Genomic DNA, 22,912 nt, shown 5'->3' with positions numbered 1-22,912 from the left:
GGTTCACTGGGAAAAGGTGCCTTTAGACTAAGGAGATTGCTAGGAAACAAAGATTCCTGAATGTATTTCAGTATTTGAGTCAGCCAAGAATTCCTCGTGTGCCCAACACACCAGTAGCTCATATTGTTCTTAATGGCATCTGGCAGTATTCCCATTTTCTGATACCATGTAAGGTACCATAAAATGATATGAGTTAAACAACTATAAAGTTATAAATAAATCATATACACATACAGTATGGCATTGTATTCAATTATTACACTGTTGGGCAAAGTTTAACAACTTTTCTCACGTGCTCCACTTTGTATTAGTTGTGAGTTAAGTGTCTCTAAAAATGTAACCCTCAAAGGCTAGAACAATAAGAATTGAAGCGAAAAGCAAATTCTGTCCATCTTTCAGTGTACAAACCCCCCAAACACAGCTTGGGTTTCTTTGTTTGCTTTAATCACTCACATCATATATGAAGTCTGCCAGAATCTTAACTTAAACCACATCTTCCATTGACTTCCAAGAGGACCAAAGAACAGTCAGCATTTGGGCTGGCTGCCCATCTATTACTTCACTTCACACATACATCACTTTCATCTCTCTCCACAAATTTATCTTCCAGTGTCTCTGCCTCACCTGATCTCACAGGATTTTAAGGGGAGCCTTTCCAGAAACATTAATGATTTGACCTTACAGTCTCCCCTCAAGTTTTTTTAAGGCATCATCTTCCAGAGAAAAGCCTGGGCCATACCTGATGGAGATGACAGATGTGCAACCCAAAAAAGGCGGTGATGAAGGTGTTCAGCCAGCTCTGACACATCTCCATGGGTGGAATCTGCAGTTCTCATTGGGTTGAATCCATATGGGTGCTCTATCTAAGTAAAGCCTGGTGAGCCACTTACCCAGTGCTGTTGAGGTAACTCTGTCCAAGGCTGCAGTCTTTTGACAAGGAGGATGGGTTATACCAAAATGCTGGTAAACACTGGCCATTGCTGTGGCGTTCATATCCATAATCACTGTGGTGACATTAAAATAAACCATCACATAAAACCACAAAAGAACAAACACGGTATTATTAGCTCATGCTCTCTATGGTTAATGCAAGCTTTGATTTTCCTCTGTCTGTTTACTAGGATTTCTGATTTTATTTTTACTGACAGAACAGATTTTTCATTCCACTTCAGCTTTTTAAATTGGGGCAGTTACCTTGCATAAATCCCAGTATAAAAAAGAAGAACCAGAGCAGGTAGTTTATGAGTATTGCATCAATTGCTCTCTCTCCACAGACTAACAGTACCTCTCAGGATAAAATCTAGATTCAAATAAAAAAACTGAAACCAAACCAAACCAAACAACCCAAAACCAACCAACTAAACAAACAAAAAATCCAAAAAAACCCCAAAAACCAAAACAAACCAAACTCAAACCAAAAAAAAAAAAAAAAAAAAAAAAACCAAAAAAAAAAAAAAAAAAAAAAAAAAAAAAAAAAAAAAAAAAAAACCACCAAAATCCCCACAACCCTTCCTGCTCAAAAAAAAACTCCAAAACCCAGAAATCTAAGCTAAGTTAAATCACCACTGTCTCAGTCATGTCTTAGAAAACTGAAGGGCTAAAAAGCCAATTGCATTTGGAAACGATATCACACAGGATGCAGAGAAAAATTTACAGCCCTGAGAGAGCTCTTGCCTGAAGACATTAACAGCATATTTGGTAATGGGAAAGAATTCTGTGATCTTCAATTCTCTTTTTGTTTGGAAGAGGAAATGCTACCAAAAATCACATGTTAGAAACAAGTCAAACTTTAATCTTTTGTCACAATTTGAGCTTAGCTATCACTAAATTTGCTTTGGTTTCACTAAAAACATTTCAAATTGTTCCTGATTCCAAATAAACAAAGACTCTATAAAAAATGTTATTGCAGGAAAAAAAAAAAAAATCCAGCTAACAGAAAACGTCTTTAATCAGTATTCCATTCACATGTGGGTTTACTTTCCAGCCATTGAGTAATGAGGACTGCTGGGTTGGATAATCATTCTTATTCCTTTTACTAAGCCTTCTCCATAGTTCACAATGGGGCAGTAATGGGATGTTGTTTAAGAGAACTGCTATACAGAGTCCACCAACTCCATTCCAATATTCCAGTTGCAACACAGTCCTTGATCTTAAAATGGCACTTTTCTGCAACATATTTTTTTACTTATTAACTTTAATGCCTTGCTACCAAGTAGCCTGATTTTCTAAGAGAAGAGGAGTAGGGAAGTGTTAGATTATGTGATTAAGGGCTCATATTTGTACATTGTATGTAAAGAAGCAGAGAGAAAAACAGGAGATGGATGAATGCCCAACAACCTGATCAGAGTTAGTGAAGCCCCTGCTCCAGCTCCTCCCAGAGCTGCCACAAGGCAGCCATCAGGGTGAGACCTACCAGATCATCAAGAGAGATATTTATAGAAAAATATTAACAACAAGTAGAGTGTTTAACTTAATGACGACTTTGTTCAAGTACCTTAAAATTAAAATTTAGTGAGTGACTAGTAAACAATGTTAAGAAGCTTGGTACTGGTCTAAGATATAAGACAAAGAAGAAAAAAAGGAGACAATATTTTGATTTATCTTCGTTAAGGTTTTTGTAGTGGTTATCAAGAAAAGACATCGAAAATAATTCAGTCACCACATTTTACTTCTGCTTCAACATTTTTCTTCTGAATAAAGAAAAAAAGTGTTTTGAGGCAAACTTAAAATGGCAATATTAAAAAGATTACATTAGCAAAAGGAAATTAATGCTGCTTATCCTTGAGAAAACTCCTAAACACATATTGGACTGCACAACTGTTCCAAAGGAACATTTTGGCAGCTGTGGTGCTTGGGATATCTACAACAAGTAATTGAGAACATACTTTAGGAAACAGCAATACAGTAGATGACCTAAACGGTCTTTTCCTCATTTTTTTTGACTGAATTTTCATCAATCTATTTACTCAGATGGTTCCAACTCAGTGCTGCTTAATTGCTTTGGAAGCATCAGCCAGCCAATTCTCCACTGCCATGTGCTTCTATAATCATCCTTGTTGGAGTAAGAACACTATAGCTGCAGAATACACTTTGTAATGAAGAATAACACCATTCTGATTTGCTTGGAGAAAACAAATATTTACATACAAATGGGACTCCTGTATTTTTGTAATTCATTTGTAAACACTCTGCAGCACTGTATTCCTAAGTTATCGTGTGTGACTCTAATTAAAAAGCTGTAACATTGTACACTCAGACAGTGTTCTGTAATCCGGTGAAAACAAAACAAACTAATACAGTGAAATCTGCCTCGGAGGGGATCAGTACTCACAATCCAATTTGATGCAGCAGTCTGGACTTTCTTACTATGCACATGTCTAGATTCAAGCTACTATTTTGGTTCCTATTCCTACCTGTAAATCTGGGCAAGCCAAGCTGGACTTAGCTAATTCAGATTACTTGGATCATATTTCTCAAAGTCAAGAGAAAGAAATCCTAGGATTTTCCACAGCAGAAATAGTTATAAGCACAGAAGTTTCACAGTGTTGTTTTCAGGCTTGCAAATCATCTGGCTCATTAAGGCCCTACAGAAATATCATCCCAGCAAATGACATGAATTGCTGCTCCATATCCCTCCACAGATGCAGCAGCCACCCGTTCACCTCCGCAGTCTTGGAATCTAATGAATTCCTTGGCTACAGGCTGGTGCACGCAGAACACTGATGCTGACAACAAATTGCTGCCTACAATTTGGCACAACAGGCTTTGTAGCAATCAAGAAGCATTACCATCAATTGGATGTCCATAGCACGAGCCAGTACAGCAAAGTCTGGAGATGGGGAAGGCATCAGCCTCAGCCTGCAATCAGCTCCCCGAGTCATTGCCTGGGAACTGGGAATTGGAATTTGCATATATTGATGATATTTTGTGCCTGCCTGAAAAGAACTCGGGTGACACAGATAATGTATCTCCTACAAAGGAATGGAGCGTTTGCCATCAGGGATTGCTTTATCAGTATGAAGCAGCCTGTCTTGTGGCTCTCATTGATTATGGTTTTACCCTTTTACTGGTTTAAACTGGAATCCTATTTATCTTAGTCAAGTAGAACTGCAAGTTCTTTTCTGTAATTAGATACAAATTCATTCCAGACATTTTGTATCTCTGCTCAATGCTCATGATAAATTCCTTTATCTAACGTCATTTTCACCATAGGTAATAATCAAAGAAAAGAAATCCCCTAAGGAAATTTGTAATTTGAAAAGAGACCTGACAAACATACTGTTTGGAAGAACTGTTAATTCACATGAAATAATTAAAATCCTACTGCCCTAAGATATAGAAATAACCAGTTAATTCAGATGAGTGATTGCCATGTTCATAGCTTCTAAAAATCAATATATGACTTAGCATGTAATCAAAGAAATTCCTTAAGATTAACAGCTTCACCTTAAGGTCAGCTATGCCAGAAGCTGACAATGCTCCTTGTGTTTTTGCATGCTCCAAACATTTTGGACATTAAATGGAATGGAATTGAGCTATCTCTGAAAAGAGTCACATTTTTTTCTGCAGTTTCCAAAAGCCCTGGTGGGAACAAATAACTGTGGCCACAGCACTGGAAAAGTCTCACTAGCTTTTTATTCACTTAATACCATTTTCTAATATTTAACCATGATTCAATTGTAGATGTGTATTAAAGGGGAGCTGTGCTTGTTTCCCAGTTCTACAGGACCTAACATGGGATTTAACTCAGAGAAGGATGGATTCAGCTACAGTCTGAACTGTGGATCTACAAAGGTGTACGATTATAATTGCATTGCAGTATTTGGAGTTGAGCTATACCAGCTTATGTTAATATGGAACCTAAAATCCCCAGAACCATTCCAGTAAATCCATGCCCAGTAGGTATCCAGGACCTTAAAGATGCAGAGATGCACTGTAGATTTTGCATAGCGAATCTGCATTTTCCACAAGCACTCAAAATGAACTAAAAATTCATTCTAAATTACTATTTGTTAGCTAACCAAGCCCAGAACCGAAGGGTGCAAATGTAGGTGTATTTCAGAGCTGGCACCTGCACAACCTGCACTGATGGTTGGTGACAAACAAAGCCAGCAGAATCTAACCACACTCAGAGTCTGTCCTCTGCCTCCCTGGGCTTTGTCAGAACAGTTTCTCCTGATGCAGAACTCTGATGTTTTAGCACAGGAACTCACCCCAGCAGGCAGGGCTGTAATTTAAGTGCCAGAGAATATAAAAAAAGCCAGAGAGATCCTTGCTGACATCATCTGTGAAATAAATAAGCAGACCTGATTCCCAGTTGTACCAAGGCACCTTTGTGCCTCTCTGGCTACCCAAACCCACCAGCACCAGCATCAACAGGCTCACACTTCCCATGAAGGTGTGAGGTATGGGAATATTGACACAAGAAGCTGTCAGTACTAACGACAGCGGGCTCAGAGGGAGGACTGACAGTGAGACACTCCACTCAAAGTTCCTATTAAAGGACCTGGGAGACAGGTGGCTGAAGGATGAACAGCACCAAAGGTTTCCATCTGTGTCGAGGAGCTGTTTCTGCTGCAGAGATATCGCTGCAATAATGCTCAGGCGGCAGGAAGGAACACAACGTGAGGAAACCGGGTAAATTAATGCTTTAATAACACCCAAGTAACGGTGCCATCCATTTACCCAAATCAATTAAAGGAAGAAGGAGATTCTCTATTCCAGGCCGTTGCTAGGACAGCCTTGCCGAGGGCTCCAGCGCATCCAGCGTCCCCATTCCTGAAGCGCTGTTGCCCTCTGGCTGCGAGCATCATTCCCTGCACGGAGAGCCAGGGAACGGCTCAGCCCGGCCCAGCCCGGGATAAGTAACAGCTCTCTGCTGGCAGAACGGTCTCCTTCCAAGGCTGGAGGAACCACAGTCGCTGCTAATGTCACTCGGTTTTGTTGCTGAGCAAAACAACAAACAAATGTGCCCTTTTCGCCGAGAAAGGAATACCAATGGGCTGCAAACAGATTTGAAATTAATCTGGAGTTCTGTGATATTACAAGCTAAAATAAAAAAACACCTTAGAAAATCTTTGTCTTTTATACCTGGTATTTTTCCCCTGAACTGATAAAAAATGACTTGCAGGATTAACAGCAATAACACTTGTTCTCACTTAACCTGACCAGAGAGATAAATTTTTTTTACTCCAATCTCTGACAAGCTTAGATGATAAAATTTTCTCCATACAAATTTAGTGTTTAAACAGCAATGACAGCACAATGACAGCGACTGTTGTTTTCTTCAACTCTGTATATAAACATGGGTTCTGTATCCACTGACAATATAAAAAGCTGTCCAACTTATTCCAAGATCCAAAAATCAAGTGTGGGCAGGTAAGGAGCTTCTCCCTATCTGGGGAATACATGTCCCTTTCAATCTCCTTCAATTAAGAGCCCTGCCCAGCAAAAAATAAAAAAAAAAAAAAATCATTCAAAAGTACTGAAATGCCATGAGTGAGGATGATGAAAATGTTGGGTTTTTTTCCTGAAAAGGAAAGAACTCCACAGAGGGCACCCTTCCACAGCAAGAATTCATTCCCTGACTTCCTCCAACTTCTGCAGGGTGAATTGGCAGTGAAGCCTCGTGCAGAGTTCAACAAGGCAGGCACTGGAAGTTACAGTGGGGCAGCAGCAGCTTTGCCTTTCTTAGCAGACAGAATTGCTTTTGTTCTCGACATTTTCTTTTCTCCTTTTCTGTCCTGCTCTGGCACATCTACATAAAATTATGCTCCTAATGAGTATTGCTGGCAAATGTTTCTGAAATGGAAGCTTAAAGCAATATTTCAATCGTTTCTCATCAGAGGCAGTAGGGAAGGAAACTGAAATGGATAACGCAGAAATCTGAGGACTGTAGGAATAACTTGAGCTCAGGGAGAACTGGAGGGGACCAAAAAATCTGGTCTAAACCAAAACTGATTCCATGAGAAGAAGAAAGGTCCTTCTTGGTCAGAAAGGTCCTAATTCTGCCTCTTGAAACAGATTTGAGGAGTCTTGCTCATGCATGCGAACTGTGAGTGCCTGTTGTACTTGCCTAATCATCCAAGCTTTCTCTCAGAGATTCTCCCACAGCCCAGCAGAGTCTTTGGAGAAAGTTTCCTTGAGGTGAACATTAAAGAAATAAAAGCATGTTTCCACCAGCAAATGTCACTGTGGTACTTTTGTTCTGTACCTAGCAGCAAAGTTTTATAGTGGCAAGCCACAAAGTCAATTTTAATGAAATAAATATATTCATTCTCAGAGAGAAGGGCTGGAAGGAAAGCACATTTTTATCAGAAGTTTCAGGTATGTTTGTCCCTTACAAGTGCCAGGGATTTAAACACTAAGGGACTGACTGTGAATCAGTTGCATCAACTATTTTATAAGGCCATGAGGTTGGCTCAGCATTGTACTGCATGCCCCATAAAAGAGTCAAAGTCTTCAGGGAATTTCCTTCTTTTAATGATGGTTTGGGGTTTTTGGTTTGGCTCTTATCCTTTTTATATTACTAGAGAAATACTAAATGATTGAAATCTAGGAGCTTTGGACACCTAAATGATGAACTATACACAGATTTTCTCCCTAGAAAAGAACTAAATGGAATATGAGGGAAAAAGTAACCAGATTGACAGAATCTGTGCCAAAATATGTTCATAATTTTTATTGTTTGGAGCAAGACAATGGACTTTTTTTGGACACAATATAAAAGCCTCCTGTGATTCTGTGATTTTATACAGAAGAAATATTCTATGTTTATGTAGGCGTGAGAAGGGAAACGCTATAAACTTCCATATAAAATATTGATGGGATAAAATATTTTCAGGATTCACAGAGCAGATTCTGGGTTTAATTAGTAACATGACATAGATCTGGGTGGGTGAGGCACAAAGGGAGTTTATCAGCACTGCCAAGCAGCCAACATTTCTCTCATCCAAGATACTAAGGAACTGGCAGACTTGGAGAAAAAAGGTAAGAAAGAGATTTCAATAATGTGGTTCCCTGCCTTTTTTGTGCAAATTGCTGTGAGTCAGCAGTAATACTGAAATGAAACCAGCAGCTGAAGATTTTATCACGCCATGCATAACTCACCAATGGACTCTATTTCCCATAGCAAACATCAGAGAAGAAAAGGCTTCAGAGGGAGATTAACTCAAATCATGAAGGCAATGTCTGCTGGATACTGTCAGATATGATGGTCCAGATGCAACAAATTACCCAGGAATTCATTTCCTAGATACCTGTTTCTAGAAGCTGAAGGCATACTTTTTATATGCATACATTTACTCATATACCCATATGGGTGTATGTGTTAAGAATTTATTTCATTTTTTACACCATGCTGTTATATGTCTTCAGACTACTCTCAGCCACCTTTGTTCCCTGCTAAGGTTAGATGTGCTAAACTGACCTGTTGTCTTACTGGTGTACAGAGCTGTGACCTGGACAATGGTCTGCTCAGCACTGATTTTGTGGGAGTCTCAGGAGATTACAGATTTACCTATTCCACCTTTCCTTCTTTTAAAACACCTGCACGATCAGGGAGCAGCCCATTTCAATACCTACACATTTATTAGTTTCTGCTCTCTGCAAGCCTGCAGCCTCTCTAAGGAGCCCCGTGGTGCTGTGTGAGAGCACCCAGTCCTTCTGCCCATTGCTCACCAGTCAAAGTCTGCCTCTGTGCACACGCAGGGCTCCGAGGTCATAGCCCCAGCATATTTCCCTTGCATGCATTTCTTCTCTGACTTGCGCTTCCTGTAGATCCTTTTTGCTCCCATGATGCAGGCTTCTCCCTGGAAACAAAACCAGAAACACTTCTTTGACACCCACCAGGCTATTTGTGTCACCTGGTGTTTCCAAGCCTGTGCAATGTGTTACTCAAGAGAAGAGGATGGGGAGCCAAATGCCACCTCAGCACACCAGAGTTAATTAAAGCTACTGGAGCTCTCACTGAAACTAAATCAACTTCTCCAATACACACTAAGAAACTATCTGAGATTACTTATATATCTTACTCAGTTCCAAATTTGTTCCAAAGCCCATAAACATTTGATACAGGCCCATTTCACAGCAACTGAAAACATGGTCTGATTCCTCTGCAATCTGAGGCACACAGCAGGTTTATTTTTTTGGTATGACCGCTTTGGGAATATTTTCATTCAGCAGAAACTTGTAATGTGTGTTTATGTAAATACTTCCCATGGATGAGTTTGGTTTTAGAGGGTTTGACTTGTTATGCACATGCTAAAACTTCCCATCTTCAGCACCCTGCTTAACATTTTTATCTAGGGAACAAGGCTCAGCCTTGCAATCTCAGTGGAAAGGAATTCAAAAGGCAAGAGTACACAGAAGCCTTCCTAAAAATAGTTTTGTAAGCTCCAAAGCCAATATTCTCAAAGAAATACTGCAAAATCCCTGGTATTTTTGCTTATGCAAGCACAAGAAAGCAAAGAACAAAATACAGTGGAGTCTCACTTATTACCTTTTATGCTGTTAAAATTGTTGTGGAAAATTTTTTCATGGCTTTGATTTGATAATTTGATGGCATGAAACAGAAGGGCCTGAATAGCAACTGGTCTAAAATGCTATCCTTCCTTGAATTTCAAGGAAGCTGTACTGATTTTCAGCATCTAAAGATCTAAGTAATAACTGGTATTTTTAGTGTAGAGTTGTGCTTTGTGTATGCAGCTAGTCTTAGTCAAGCTACTTTCATTTCATATTCATTATTAAATTCTTGCCCAGCAAGATATATACAGAAAGACACTCTTTGATGATATAAATGTGTGCTTTGCTCTAGACTTCAGTGGAGCCTGTGGTGTTTATATAACCACAGAATTTGGGCCATATTTTATTCTAACCTGATGAAACATGGGCTGTTGTGTCTTGGCAGAGCTGGGAAGGTGCCCCGAGGCAGGTGCAGGCACTGCACAGAGCAGCTCACCTTGCTGGGCATGAATTCCATGGTTCAGAGAGTGATGCAGCAGCTGCACCCAGGCTGCACAGGGCAGGGCATGGGGGCCAGTGAATTGGGGATTAAAGTGCCCAACTCCCACAGCAGAGAGACACAGAACAGGAATGAAACCAAGTGAGCAAGAAATGAGGCTAAGAGGGCCAGAAATGGAGAAACAAATGCAAAACAACTAGAATGGTCTTAAGACACTGGCTCTGAGGGCAGAGAATAGTGAAGGAGAGAAAAGAGGTAAGGATGGGGAAATTGGGTGGGATGTGTAAGAGTGAAGGAGTTCAGGCCTCAGTGGCAGTTCTTCTGCTGTTGTTGTATTGTTTCAAGTCTGCATAAGTCTGAGGTAATTGTCTGCGTGCAGGATGACACCCAAAATGCAGCTGCTCATCCTTCAGGGATCAGAGAGTCTCAATGTGAGGCCAACACACCAGTGCAACAGAACAGACCCACGCAGTAAGGGGGGAGCTGACACCAAACTGTTAGGAGGAGATAGGGGATTGTGCTGATCCTGAACTGTAGGACCATTAGCTACTTCAGGTCACATCCCAGCATCCTCACTTCTCACCTGGCTGTGGAGCTGCCAAGGCCTGTAGTCCTCTTCCTCACATCTCCGATCAAAGATGGACTTGTAGTCTACTTTCACCAGCTGCCACTCTGAGCGGTGGCTGAAGTGTCCAAACACACTGCAGAAGGCAGCAGGAAGAACACACAGTAAAAGGAAGTCTGGTAGTTACAGAGGTACAGTCACCACAATTTCCAACAGAGATCAATTGCTTTAAGAGTGAGAGTCCTGCTCATTTTCACTGGACTGACAAAGTGAAATTTAGCCTGCTGAATATCTATAACCCTATTAGAAACTGCAAAATTGCATGGAGCATTCATTCTGTTCACTAAGACCCTTCCACTAATGACAACATTTAAAATTACTCAACTTGAAGAGTCAAGAGAAGATTTGATGTGTGGCTGGAGACAGTAATACCTTCAAGAGTTTTATCTGAGTTTTAAGCTTTGGGAATCCCTTCCATGCAAATTAAAATCAGAACCTGAAGGAACATTCTTCATACATCTTTATTAGCTCAGGTTAGTTTCCAAGCCACATATTCTGCTTATTACAGGTCAGTCAGAAATACTTCTCATTTTTACAATCTGATTTCAGATAAAATATCACAGTTTCTGGAATACTAAGTCCAGATTTATGCATCATACAGAACTCAGCATACCACATTGAAACTAAACATAATTTTTCATGAGTCAGCCTTGAGGCAACATTTTGTCATTCATTTTTACAAAAGAACGTCTTCACTTATCTGTGTCTCAGTAAAATAAAAAGAATGTAGCAGCAAAAACACAGTTATAAAAAATACCTCACCATTTTTCTTTCAAATATTAATCTGTCAACAGTAACTCTGGTTTATATCACATTCAATTTGAGGAGTCAGGTTTCATGCTGATAAAACTAAGTGACAATGTGTTTACAGCTTGCAAGGAGCCATGTTGCTAATCCCTCAGTCGTATCACAAATGAACTGATGATTTAGCAACAGAAGACTGCACACTCTTGGCTGCAGATTCATACTTGGTTTGGTCCCCAACCAGAAATGCCACTGTTCCAAAATACAACGTGTGGCTCACCACCACAGCATCATTATGGCACGCTCACTTACGTCATGATGAGGGTTTCCTCTCCAGGCTCCCCTAAAACTCCATCTACAAACAGTGGGAGGGATGTGAAACTGTACTTGCTCCAAGATCTCCCTTCATCAAAACTCAACCTAGAGGAGAAAGCAGAATTAGTGTCTTCTTTCCTTACCCTCCTATTTTACTCAAGGGGATTCTCTAGTCCACTACAGCTGCTATGGAGAAGTGGAAAACAGCTTCTCTTATTGGATTCTGATTTTTTGGTCCTTTAAATAACTGTTTTTTGGGGAAGCATCATGAATCAAAGCATTGATCAAGCTTGCCTGGCATCATACCACTAATCCATGGCCAATATTTAAGTGGTAGAAACTAGAATTTATATTAAAGATTGATGCTCAAAGGGCAAAATGTAGCCTAAGCATAAGACTTTTTTAAAAAATAAAAAAGTGATTTTGAACACCTGGTTTTTGAGTCCCCAATATAAAACATTTTGAGGTTAGTTTTCTGGAAGATGAGAGTTTCTTCAGACCAGCAGTTCCCCCTGTGGGGAGTATAAGTGAAAGCCTGGAACCACTCATCATTTCTTAAGACTTAGGTCTGGGTGTTTCAGATTCTGCTATGACACTAACTGTGCTGGAAGTAAATAATACAGAACAGCACAAAGCTATACTCTGTCTCCTCACTCAGGAGTGCTAACTGCACTTCTGCATTATCAGTTACATAACCCTGAATCTACTCAACAAAATTCTGGTGCATAAGTGCTGCCTGCCACACAGAAGACAAGTTCATCAATAATTTTGAAAATTAGGACTACTTTGGTAACTTAATGAGACACAAAAGCATAAACAATACACACACACACATACATACATATATATGTATTATAAACAAGCAAATCCAGAACACCAAGCTGTGGTAAATCAGGAGTGCTGTGCAATTACACTGATGATATCTCAGATCTGGCCAAGCCAAAATTATGTAAACTATAATTTCTGGGATTTCTTAGCTTTATCTGACCTAATGTTTACCAGTGTCTTAACTAATACTTTCTAAATGAGAGCTGCAGAAGACTGGATGCATACTAAGTGCCTACTTCCTGGCATCTGGAAAGAGGGACAGCAGCCATTTAGCACGAATGGAGTCATTACCAGAGGTGTCTGATAGGCAGAGATGTGTGTTTCATGGCAACAAGTACTCCACCTTGATCCAGGTACAGAACACTGTGCTCTTCCTCAAAGATCTGAAAAAAAAAAAAAAAAAAAAAAAAAAAGTGTTTTATTGTTTGGGCATTTTTTCCCACAGTTTGTCCAGGTCCATGGAAAATTCATTCTTTCTTTGCTTGACAGGAAGTTAGAAATAAGATTTTTTTGCAAGGATCAACAATTTCCCTCCTTTCAATGACAAATTTTTGTTTAAAGAAAAGAATTTTATGTGTTTGCACATGTCTGGCCCCATCTCAAATAATTGATTTAGACAGAAAAATGAGGCTGGTCAAACACTGTAAAATAATTAGATTCTTGGATTATCAAATATTGGAAAATATTTTCTCTCCCTGTGTCTTTTTTGTATTAACTTTCTGCAAACATCTGCTCTAAAGTCTATACAGCAGCATTGGTTAGTCTGAGAAAGTTACTCTTTCTCTCCATGACTTGATATCCCATTCAGAAAATAGGAATAACAGAATTTCCTGATCTGAAGGTAAACACATTAAAGGGTATTTCTTAACAGGTGAGACTCCACTAAATATTAGGAACTAGATATAATTTCATCATCCAGTCTCTTTCCACAGCTTTGGAACAAGGCAAACTGAATTTTGTCATTTTCTGAATTTTGACTTTTTCTGCGTTTTGATTTTTTCTGCAAAATAATCCATTTATATAGACAACAAACTTTGGACAACTCAGCTTAGGTGAAGTGAGTCTCAGCTGAAGTGAGAAAAATTAAACCAGTGGAACTGCTGATTTTTGGGGAAGTATATGGACAAAAAGAAAAATAGTTTGGTCAGCACAAGGGATTTACAACAGTAAAAGGTAACACCTTCTCTCCCCTTATTATTCATAATTTATTCTCTTTGCTATGAGGTTAAACTGAAGTCAAACTCTGAGTAGAATATTCATCTTTCTCTTTGAACATCTGCGTACCTTTGAGAAGGAAAGTTTACTCTTTCATAAAAGGTTTGCAAAAAGCTACCCTGAACCAAATGAAATAAAAAGCAAGTGACAGATTGAATCTATTTTTATGACATTTCCTGATTCATATTTAAACCAGTGATTCTGTGTCATTTACCTGCCTCCAAGTGTTCCCAGCATCAGAAGTAACAAACATGCTGATGTCATTGTCTGATAGCTCACTGCCTATATTACCTGTAAGATGAGCACTGGTTAGTGAAGGAACCCTCTCAGAAACAGCAGGATAAGCAAATCAGGGGAGTAAATGTATTTATTTACTTTGCAGTTGTAGAATTTCTGGGTTTGGGAGGAAAATGAAAGGGAAGGGGGAAGAGGGAAGGCATTTCAGTTTGAAAAAAAATATATAAAGACCAAATATATACAACTCTACACATCTCTACATGCAAAGGAAATGCCCTGATTTGATCTCATGCTCACAGGAGCAGAGGGCTAGACTTGATCTCCTCTGTCTTGAAGGCCAGTTTCCATAAAAAGCATTGACAAGATGAAGGTCCATAAGGATTTTCCTTTGGCAGCCTGCCTCCTTTCCCAGTACTGATGTGTGACACCCCAGAGCCACCCAACACCCTCCACAAGCTCCAGAATTTGTCCAGGTTTGCACACCAAACAAGGCAATTTTTAAATGTTTCATACCTGAAGCTACAATAATACTGGGGGCAGTGTCTCGGCTGGCGATGTTTCCTGAGGTATAGGGGTTGTCTGACACCTTCAGGTGAAGATGAAGGGAGCAATAGGGCTATGGAGAAAGGGAAAATAAAAGTAAAAAGCAAACACAACAATGTATGCTCCCATTTCTACAGTGTCTTTCTGTATCTCCTCCTAATCACTGTGTTCAGTAACACTTAGATGGGCACAGCCACTTTGCCATCATTCTCTGACACAACCCATTCCCAGTGGGAAACTGATGCACCAGGCTGAAACCTTTTCCAAGGACCACATCTTTGAGGCTTGCACAGGCAGAGGATGGTAAGGACTACCTGAGGCCCTGGCTCCTACTCTGTGAGAAGCAATCACGCAGATTGGCACAGATATGAAATGACTCTGAGCAGCACTACCCAAGCTATCTCTGGAAAAAAAGCAATTTAACCCTACTGGTGTGGTGCTGAATGACCACTAATTCACCAAAAAAAAATGAACTCCTACCATTTCTTAACTCTTTTTGACATATGACTGTTCTGAAAATATAAAGTAGTACCAAGACTGGAAAATGTTAATTTCAAGTTTAAAGCAAAGCTTCATTGCCCATCTGGATGTGACCTTTAAGTTTTCAATACAAATACATCCATGGAAACCTTACCATTTGCTATTGATTTTGTATGCTGGGTACTCAGGTAAGACACGAGTGGTACAGAATAAATCAGCTGAACTAGAAGGTAAGACAGACAGGCAGATTTTCAAAGCTGCCATTACAATTCCCTCCAAATCTGTAATGTGATATTTTCTGAAAATTTCTGAATACTATTTCCTTCACTCAGGTTTTACTTCCAGAATTTTTTTCTTTCAAACCTCATGAAGGGCCCTTCATGCTAAGGGAGGAGCAGGGGAAAAATACTGGCAAGAAAACCTAAAGCAAACTGACCCAATCAAGGTGGACATCACACAGAAGCAGAACTGAGCAAAGCCCATGCTTCAGCTTGCCCAGCTCTGTAAGAGAAAGAGGGGCTGTACAGAAGGACCTTCAAGCTCAAAGGAGACAGGTTTTCCTGAATAACACCAGCTGCCAAAAGGCTAGATCTGCAGCCACAAGAGCCTGGCAGGCCTCCTCTGCAGGAGACCCAGTCCCAAAGGTCACTGGAGGAAGACCACTTATCCATCCCACCTCAAAGCAGGTGAATATGACTGAAATGACAATTCCCCTGTGGAGGATTCTTCTGGCAAAGGCAAATGAGGGTGCTGAGGAGAGATGGGAGCTCTCACTTATGTGAGACAGGAAAAGGGGACGTGGGCAGGGAGCACAAGCTGCCAAGTGGAATGTACTGAGCAGCCTAACTCCAAGTGACAGCCTTGCGAGGGCAGCCGCTGGAGCAGCCCGGGGCACCAGGAGGGAGTGGAAAACAAATTGAGCTGACAGGAATGCAGGAAGTGGAAAAGCACTGCAAGAGCATGAACTCTTTCCTTTTACATTTTGAGAGGTTGTGGGGAAACTAAATAGAAAACATATTTTTAAAACTAACATACTCAAAGTCTGCTTCAACATTTTGAAGACAGAACCCAACAGCAACTCAGCCAATTCCCAGCTCAGATGAGACCTTGTTAAGATTCAATCTTTGTGCTACCAGAGGTTTCCTTTCAAATTTGTCTCATTTCAGAGATATAGCATATAGAAATGGAATATATCTCTCCAATATTAAAAGCCAGGCCATCTGTCTAAGCAGACAGATGGTCTTTTTAATGGAATGACTTCTTACCGGTTGGAGTGCAGTAATGCTTAGAGTCTCTAGTGACAACTGGGCATGGTGTGAAAACCAACCTTTCCACTCTTAGCCAAACACCTGAAGTTACTGCCCATGGCCACCCCACAACCTGACTGTGTTAGCATTCTCTTCCTCATTCCCCTGTACACCTTCTCCATCCCTGTCCTTATATATTCATCAACAGATATTTTTACAGCTGTTTTGTGTTCTGCTGGTCCTTTTGTGTTCCTCCCCCAGCTCTCATAGCTTAATTCACATACAGGCATCTCACTGGTTTTCAGAATTTTCATCAATTTTTTTCTGTCTTTTTTGTTTTAACCAACAGGATACTAAAATCATTATTATCACCAGAATCACAGGTTTGGGTTTCCTTGTCATTGCCTTGTTCCCATCTGTGCCTACTGCTGCATGGCCACCAAGGGACAGGCAACCACATCATGGGGCATTTAAACTCTAGATAGAAGACAAAGCACAGGTGAAAAAGCCCATTGCTCTGCTCACTGCCACAGTTTTTACAATCATGCTGGAGTTCATTACTTGCTTCCTAATATTTCCAAGCCAGCACACTTATGCTCCCCCTTCGGGAAGCGCATCTGTCCTTAGTAAAATTTCTCATCAATATCCACAAACCCACTTTTGGCTGTTCTGCAAAGCCCACCTGAACTGTCTCCAATGGCAGGACACAATACAAACCAGCTATTAGTGGCTGGCCCTCATCAGAAATGGGAGAAAGTATTATATATAACACAAAGATGATGCTGATCACCATTCACAAACCTAGGGGTAGTCACAGTATTTGCTCACCTGCAATAGCAAGGAACAATGAAAAGAGATAAACACTTCCAAGAGGGATATTCTAAACACCTCACTTAGATGCTTAAAATACTCTGTAGCAGATGGCATAAAGGTCCCCCTTTATGAGAAGAGGGTCTTTGTCCTGAAATCCTTATAAATTCCTATAGAAAAGACAAACAAAATGTGGGAGGGAATAAACAGATGTCTGGGGAAGCTAGGCACAGATAAAATATATGACTTGCCCAAGGTCACATAGGAAATTGGAGATAGACCCAAAAATTGAATCAAGATTCTCCTGAGATTCAGCCCTGTGTTTGAACCACAAATCCATCCTTGAAAGATAATCGATTAACTCTCCCAGGCAGATGATCATCTCCTGCCAGACAGAACTACTCCTCAGTTAACCACTTCACAAGGCATGGTAAGTATGGAACTAAACCAGCACCTCTGGAATAAAATACCTTGGCAGCTATTTCCTGAAGATTAAGTATATTCATCTTAGTATACAAGTGGTAAAAACAAGAAAAACAAAACCCTGGGATTAGATGGAATTTCATTGCTTTCCTCCCTCATTATTTAGAGCTGTCTCACAAAAAATGCAAAGAAATTCTGAGTCCCTTTGAAAAACCACCTCGAGTGTACTGTCAGTAGAGGGATGGTTTTGTCTGGCTCACCCTGCGCTTCAACCAGATTCCTTCCTAATCTCCTTAGCCAACAACTTAGCTGCTATGTACTTACTTCTGTTTTAATTCTCACTTAGTTTAGGTTTAAAGACCCAATGCACAGAGCACACAGCACTGCACTCGCAGGCTGGGGACAGTGCCGTCACTCTGGGAAATGGCAGATCCCATTTTGCCAATGAGCTGGAACATACGTCATTGCTGAATCCTGAGCTACTGCTGGAGACAATTATGCTGCAAAGCAGCAGTGGGAAAGCATTAATATCTGCTGTGCAGCAAGGATGGGAGCTAAACTACATGTACAATGGACTATGAAGAATTCACTTATCTGTGCCATAAGGAAAAGCAGGATCATGTCAGGAACAGTTATGTCTAGAAGGAAAAGGAGCAATTGACATAAGGAGGTAAAACTAGTGATGCAGGGGTGGCTGAAGAGGTGAGTGGAGCTTGTGAAGCGTTTTAAATGCTAAGCTATGTCACACTGACAAGGAACAGAATTGCCTCTGAGTTGGGGAAAATTCCTTTTCTCCGCATTTTTCCTCAGCAGAAAACCCTTATGGATGCCTGACTTACTTCCAGGAATGTAAACTTAGAGTGCTTGTGCTTCAAAAACTTTCCTACCACTCCCAACTTCTGTGGTTTATTCTCTATAATTTCTATAATTTTTTCATTCCATATTCTGTCTTCATCCTCCCCACCACTAAGCGTGAACCTCAGATGGGATTTTTAAATGGCTTGTCTCTCTTGCAGAATTGCTACTTCATTTTGTGGTTTGGTATATTTTCTGTACTTCTACCCCTCCCTTTATATGGCAGGCAGACTCTCTGTTCCTGTAAAACCTAATGAGTAAGTTTAGCTCAGATTTCAGCTATTTGCTTTCTTTCAAATTTGCAAGTTGACCACCTGAGACTCTGCATGCTGAGCTGAGGTTTCCTGCCCCTCTGCCATTCCAAAAGCTGCTGAAAGCCTAAACATGGGGGAGTGCTTAAACAATGAAAGAGGCCTCTTGCCTGTTTTACCCAATGTTAGGGGAAGAGAAAAAATCAACATTGCTAAATACTCACAGGGCAGTGCTGATAAAATACTTTCCATTCTCCTGAAAGGACAAAGACTGAGATACAAAGTTAAAGTCCATTGAGGATTTGTCCCTTAGCACCCTGAAATCACAGAACAATTCCTACACCCCAGCTCAAGCCACAGAGCAATTAAGAAATGTGAGCATCATGACAAACATCCACTGAGCTTGCCCAGGTGGAAGTAATTCTCAGAGCAAGTACATGGGTGCATAGAGAGCAAAATAAAACCAAGCTAATGTTTAAATAGTGGTTTATGCACAGGGCAGCTCCCAGGATGGAAATGCAATCCCCAGAGAACCATGAGCTTCTCTAGGTCAGTTCTCACTGTTTGCCTACAAGTGCCCACACTTTCTGCTCCTCCTCTTGACCCTTTGTCTGGCTTGTTCAAGTTTATCACCCCCAAGGGAACCCAGCTTTTTTAGGCATATGTAGTCTAATTTTAAATTAAGTTTATTGTATTTTCTGCCCATGGATACAGTAGCAGATACACTATGGATGGGAAGGCTTAAAGGGAGCCATAGCTCTCTCTCCCCCCATAAGAATTATCCATTTCTCTTTCACACACTGATATATGACCCCTTCCATTACATAGTGGGCAATGACAGTGGCAGGTATAGCCTTGTATATAAAATACCCAATTCCTGCAAAGAACTGTTCCATAAGGGCCACACAGAGCAGCAGCACTGGCTCACTTGTAACCAGAGTGGCAAGTCAGACTTTGCATGATCAGTGCACAAAAATACCACGAAAGCGATTTCAGAACTCTAACTTCAAATTTATGGAAAAAAAAATAAAGTCTACTTTTATTATTTTACTTGCCTATGTGCATTTTTTTTTGTTCTTCTGCCTTGCCAGTCCCCTAGAATATTATACTATCATATTATATAATAAAAATCTTGAGTTTCTGATTAAATTGGTTATAATTTGAGAAGGTCAAAATGTCAATTTTTACTGAATATGTTCACTTGAGTTAAAATTAGATTACACAATCTATTTGAAACACAAAGGCTTCTTTACGTAGTCCCTTCCAAAGAACTGAATTGCCTTATGCATGCAAAGTTTTTTGCATGCCTCTTTTTCGGTTTTCATCAAAATATTTCACATAGAAATATCTAATATTCACTTATTTTTAAAAATTTGAAAGAAGAAAACAAACCCAAACAAATTTAGTCATGCTCTGACATAACTCTTCTGTCTTACCCCCAGTCTTTCCTATTTATTTTTTCCAAACAGGACAGAAAATGAAGGACTTGCATTTTGGCTCAATCAAAAAATCAATTATTTGAACAGCTTCAGATATTTATTCTTTGCTCTTTCAATATTGCATGACATTCAGTTAAGAGATTAGTGTAGCATTCAGCTACAAACTATAATGCTGATTCAGATTCTAATGCCTCAAAATGAGAAACCTTTTTTTCTTTTTTTTAGATGGAAAACAACATGCAAATACAGGACAGGAACAGTAAGCGCAACCTAAATAGTGTCCCTGATTCTCCCTGGAACCATATTAGAATTAGTATAATATGAAAGCTATTGAGAATCCCAAATACAGGGGTTCTGAGTATTATCCCACTACTGTGAATAGATTGTATCAGCTGAAAAATATGTCAAGATCATTTAAGCTCTCTAACTTCATAGAGGTCTCCAATTCTATTCACATTACTTATATTTCACTCTCCCTCTTGGAAACTGCTTGCATATAATGATGATTAAGGACACAGCTATATGTGGATCTGTATCAGTAAGTGCAGAGATGGATACAATTTACACCAACACAAAGCTGTACACATATTTGGATGAATGTGTCGATTCTCACTTATGAGCTCAAAGAGAAAATGATGAATGTTTATAAATATTAATGCCAACAGAGCAGCCTGAAAGCAATCCCAGCTCTCTTTTCCTTTCAGCCTGTTTCCAGTTACTGCGCCTCTGAGCTCTGAGCTACAGCAGCTCTCGCCTCCCATCTAGTGTCCAGAGAACCGACTGCCAGGCATGGCATCCAGCTTCCCCTGCTCTTCCAGGGGACACAGCACTTCTGCACAAGGCACCTGATCCACAATTTGTTCCAGAAATCAAATTAAATCAACCTAAATTACAATGCAATAACTCCTGGCAGCCCAAGCCTGAAGCACTGCACTCCATGAGATACACTGCATGGAGAGGAGAGCTGCCCTCTATTTGTTGTGTTACCTGGTAGAAAAAGGTTGTTCTGGGGTATTACCACCCACCAAATTCACCCCTCAGGTACTTACTAGAAGACAGTGAATGGGATTTCCCCTCAGATCCGTGTGTGGAGCCTGCAGCAAACTCCAGTCTCTCCCTTTATTGTAGGTGATGAAAGTTTTCACTTGGTTGTCAATCTTCTTGTTAGCCAAGAACATTCCCTTTATCCCTGCTACCTAGGAAAAATTGACATGGCTGAAAAATAGATCAAGTCCATGCAGGTTCTGTGCATGTCCTTTTTTCTCTGTCAGAGCCACCAGGGCTCTGATGGCTCTGTCAGTGTGGTCAGTGTCAGGGCCAGAATTGCCAATGTACATCAAAGGCAAGCTGGGGTGCTGGGGAAGAGATAAAGCCATCACAGGTGCAAAGATGACAAATGGGAAAGAAATACTGTATTTCAGAATCGTCATGGGAACATGGCAAGATGTCAGTAGCATTATCTGTAAAGTGACAACCTCTCAACTGTGTAGGCATCCTTCCCCCTGAAAGATGAAACGTGTACAGGCAATTATTTTTGTCTTGCACAGCAGCAGCAGGAAACAGCAGCAATTTTGGCCTTGTGAAGAAAACAGCAACACACACATAAACTTGTATTTCAATGTTTCTATTCTCATCCAGCCTTCCTCAGACATTTCATCTAAGGATCTCAATGTGTTTCATAATTACCAGTGTTTCAAGGAGATAACTCAGGGCACAGAGGTATTTTTGTTACAGTTTTGTATTTTGAGGAAACCAAAGCACTGGTGACTCAAACAAGGCTGTACAGAATGCTAGTTACAGAGCTGGCAATGAGGTCTTCATCCTTTTACTTTTTCCTGGTGTTTCACCCAACAGTTTAAATCCAAGACCTGCAGGAGGATTTTGCAAAGACATGACGCTAACAGATTCACATTGGAACTGAGCCTAAAAGTATCTTAGTGAGGAGAAAAAAAGAGTCAACCTCAAACCACAACTCACACTGCAGAATGTTCCCATCTTCTCAGCACACTGAAAATCAATAGCCCAATAGCTGCTGCAGCTTGCGAATGAATTTGTTAGGCTGTCATTCTGCAACCTGAGTGCCGCAATAAAAAGGGAAGTGAAATCAGGAGAAGGAGGGGGAAAGTGTAAAACTTTTTGGTTTCCAGCAAGTCTGTTCAGTCATCCACCTCACCTCTGCTTATGATGTGGAATTGGCAGACAGAATCATTCATTGAGAGTTTTTATTCACAGAGATTAAATTACATGGCATGGCAAACAGTTACACAGCCGATTCAGAGCTTTTTCCAGCTCAACCCATTTAATTATGTGGCTGGATTTGGATGCTACAGCTACCAGTGAACAGGACCTTACTGCACTTTAAATCACATGCTGTAAAACTACTTGTGTACAGTGCTTTGGTACAGCATCTACTTAGTCATTCAAATAGCACCTTCCTGAATTTCATTTGAAGTTCATAAAGACTTTGACATGGCTTACTATAAAGGGCAATAGTCTTTAAATTAAATAGTTAACTAATTCATTGTTGATATAAGCAGAGAAAAGATAACCTTTTCAATTTCCCAGCTGGATTGTTTGATCCCACCCAACTAAGTATTCAGGATTTCTTTGTTGTAGTAGAAAGGCACCCTGAAAAGACAAGGGTACTCCTGTCTCACAGTGACATTGCATGAATAGACAGGGATGGCAAAATAACATAGTTCTGCCTTTACTACCAGAGGCTAGGGCTTATAGTTGCAGTTGTACTTTGCTTTGCTGCTGTCCCAAAATTATTCTGTTATATAGTCCCTGTGAAACGCTGGCCATAAATGATTAAAGAGCACTTTATATATTGAGCAATAAAAGTATTCTGAAATCCTGATTTATTTTTTTTTTATTCTTTTTATGATTCTAGTCATGGGCTGGGACTCAGAATCCTTTTCTGAGAAAGCAAAGTTATT

The 22,912-nt window shown here is 40.2% G+C and overlaps 1 protein-coding gene across 1 annotated transcript in view; it reads right to left on the bottom strand.

Annotated features, from left to right (window-relative positions):
• SORCS1 (sortilin related VPS10 domain containing receptor 1) overlaps positions 1 to 22,912 on the bottom strand; it is a 258,603-nt gene that overhangs the window by 35,277 nt on the left and 200,414 nt on the right. Inside the window, exons 10-17 of the mRNA XM_041461224.1 lie at positions 21,023 to 21,169; positions 14,439 to 14,541; positions 13,903 to 13,979; positions 12,765 to 12,856; positions 11,643 to 11,750; positions 10,545 to 10,662; positions 8,680 to 8,810; positions 891 to 1,004 (exon numbers count right to left, since the gene is read on the bottom strand). Coding sequence (XP_041317158.1) covers positions 891 to 1,004; positions 8,680 to 8,810; positions 10,545 to 10,662; positions 11,643 to 11,750; positions 12,765 to 12,856; positions 13,903 to 13,979; positions 14,439 to 14,541; positions 21,023 to 21,169 — 890 coding nt within the window. The remainder of the gene's footprint in view (positions 1 to 890; positions 1,005 to 8,679; positions 8,811 to 10,544; positions 10,663 to 11,642; positions 11,751 to 12,764; positions 12,857 to 13,902; positions 13,980 to 14,438; positions 14,542 to 21,022; positions 21,170 to 22,912) is intronic.

This window comes from Pyrgilauda ruficollis, unplaced genomic scaffold, assembly GCF_017590135.1.
Source record: "Pyrgilauda ruficollis isolate IOZ18807 unplaced genomic scaffold, ASM1759013v1 scaffold15, whole genome shotgun sequence".
Lineage (NCBI taxonomy): Eukaryota > Metazoa > Chordata > Aves > Passeriformes > Passeridae > Pyrgilauda > Pyrgilauda ruficollis.
The sequence above is the reverse complement of the archived record's forward strand: the minus strand, read 5'-3'. Positions and strand labels throughout refer to the sequence as shown.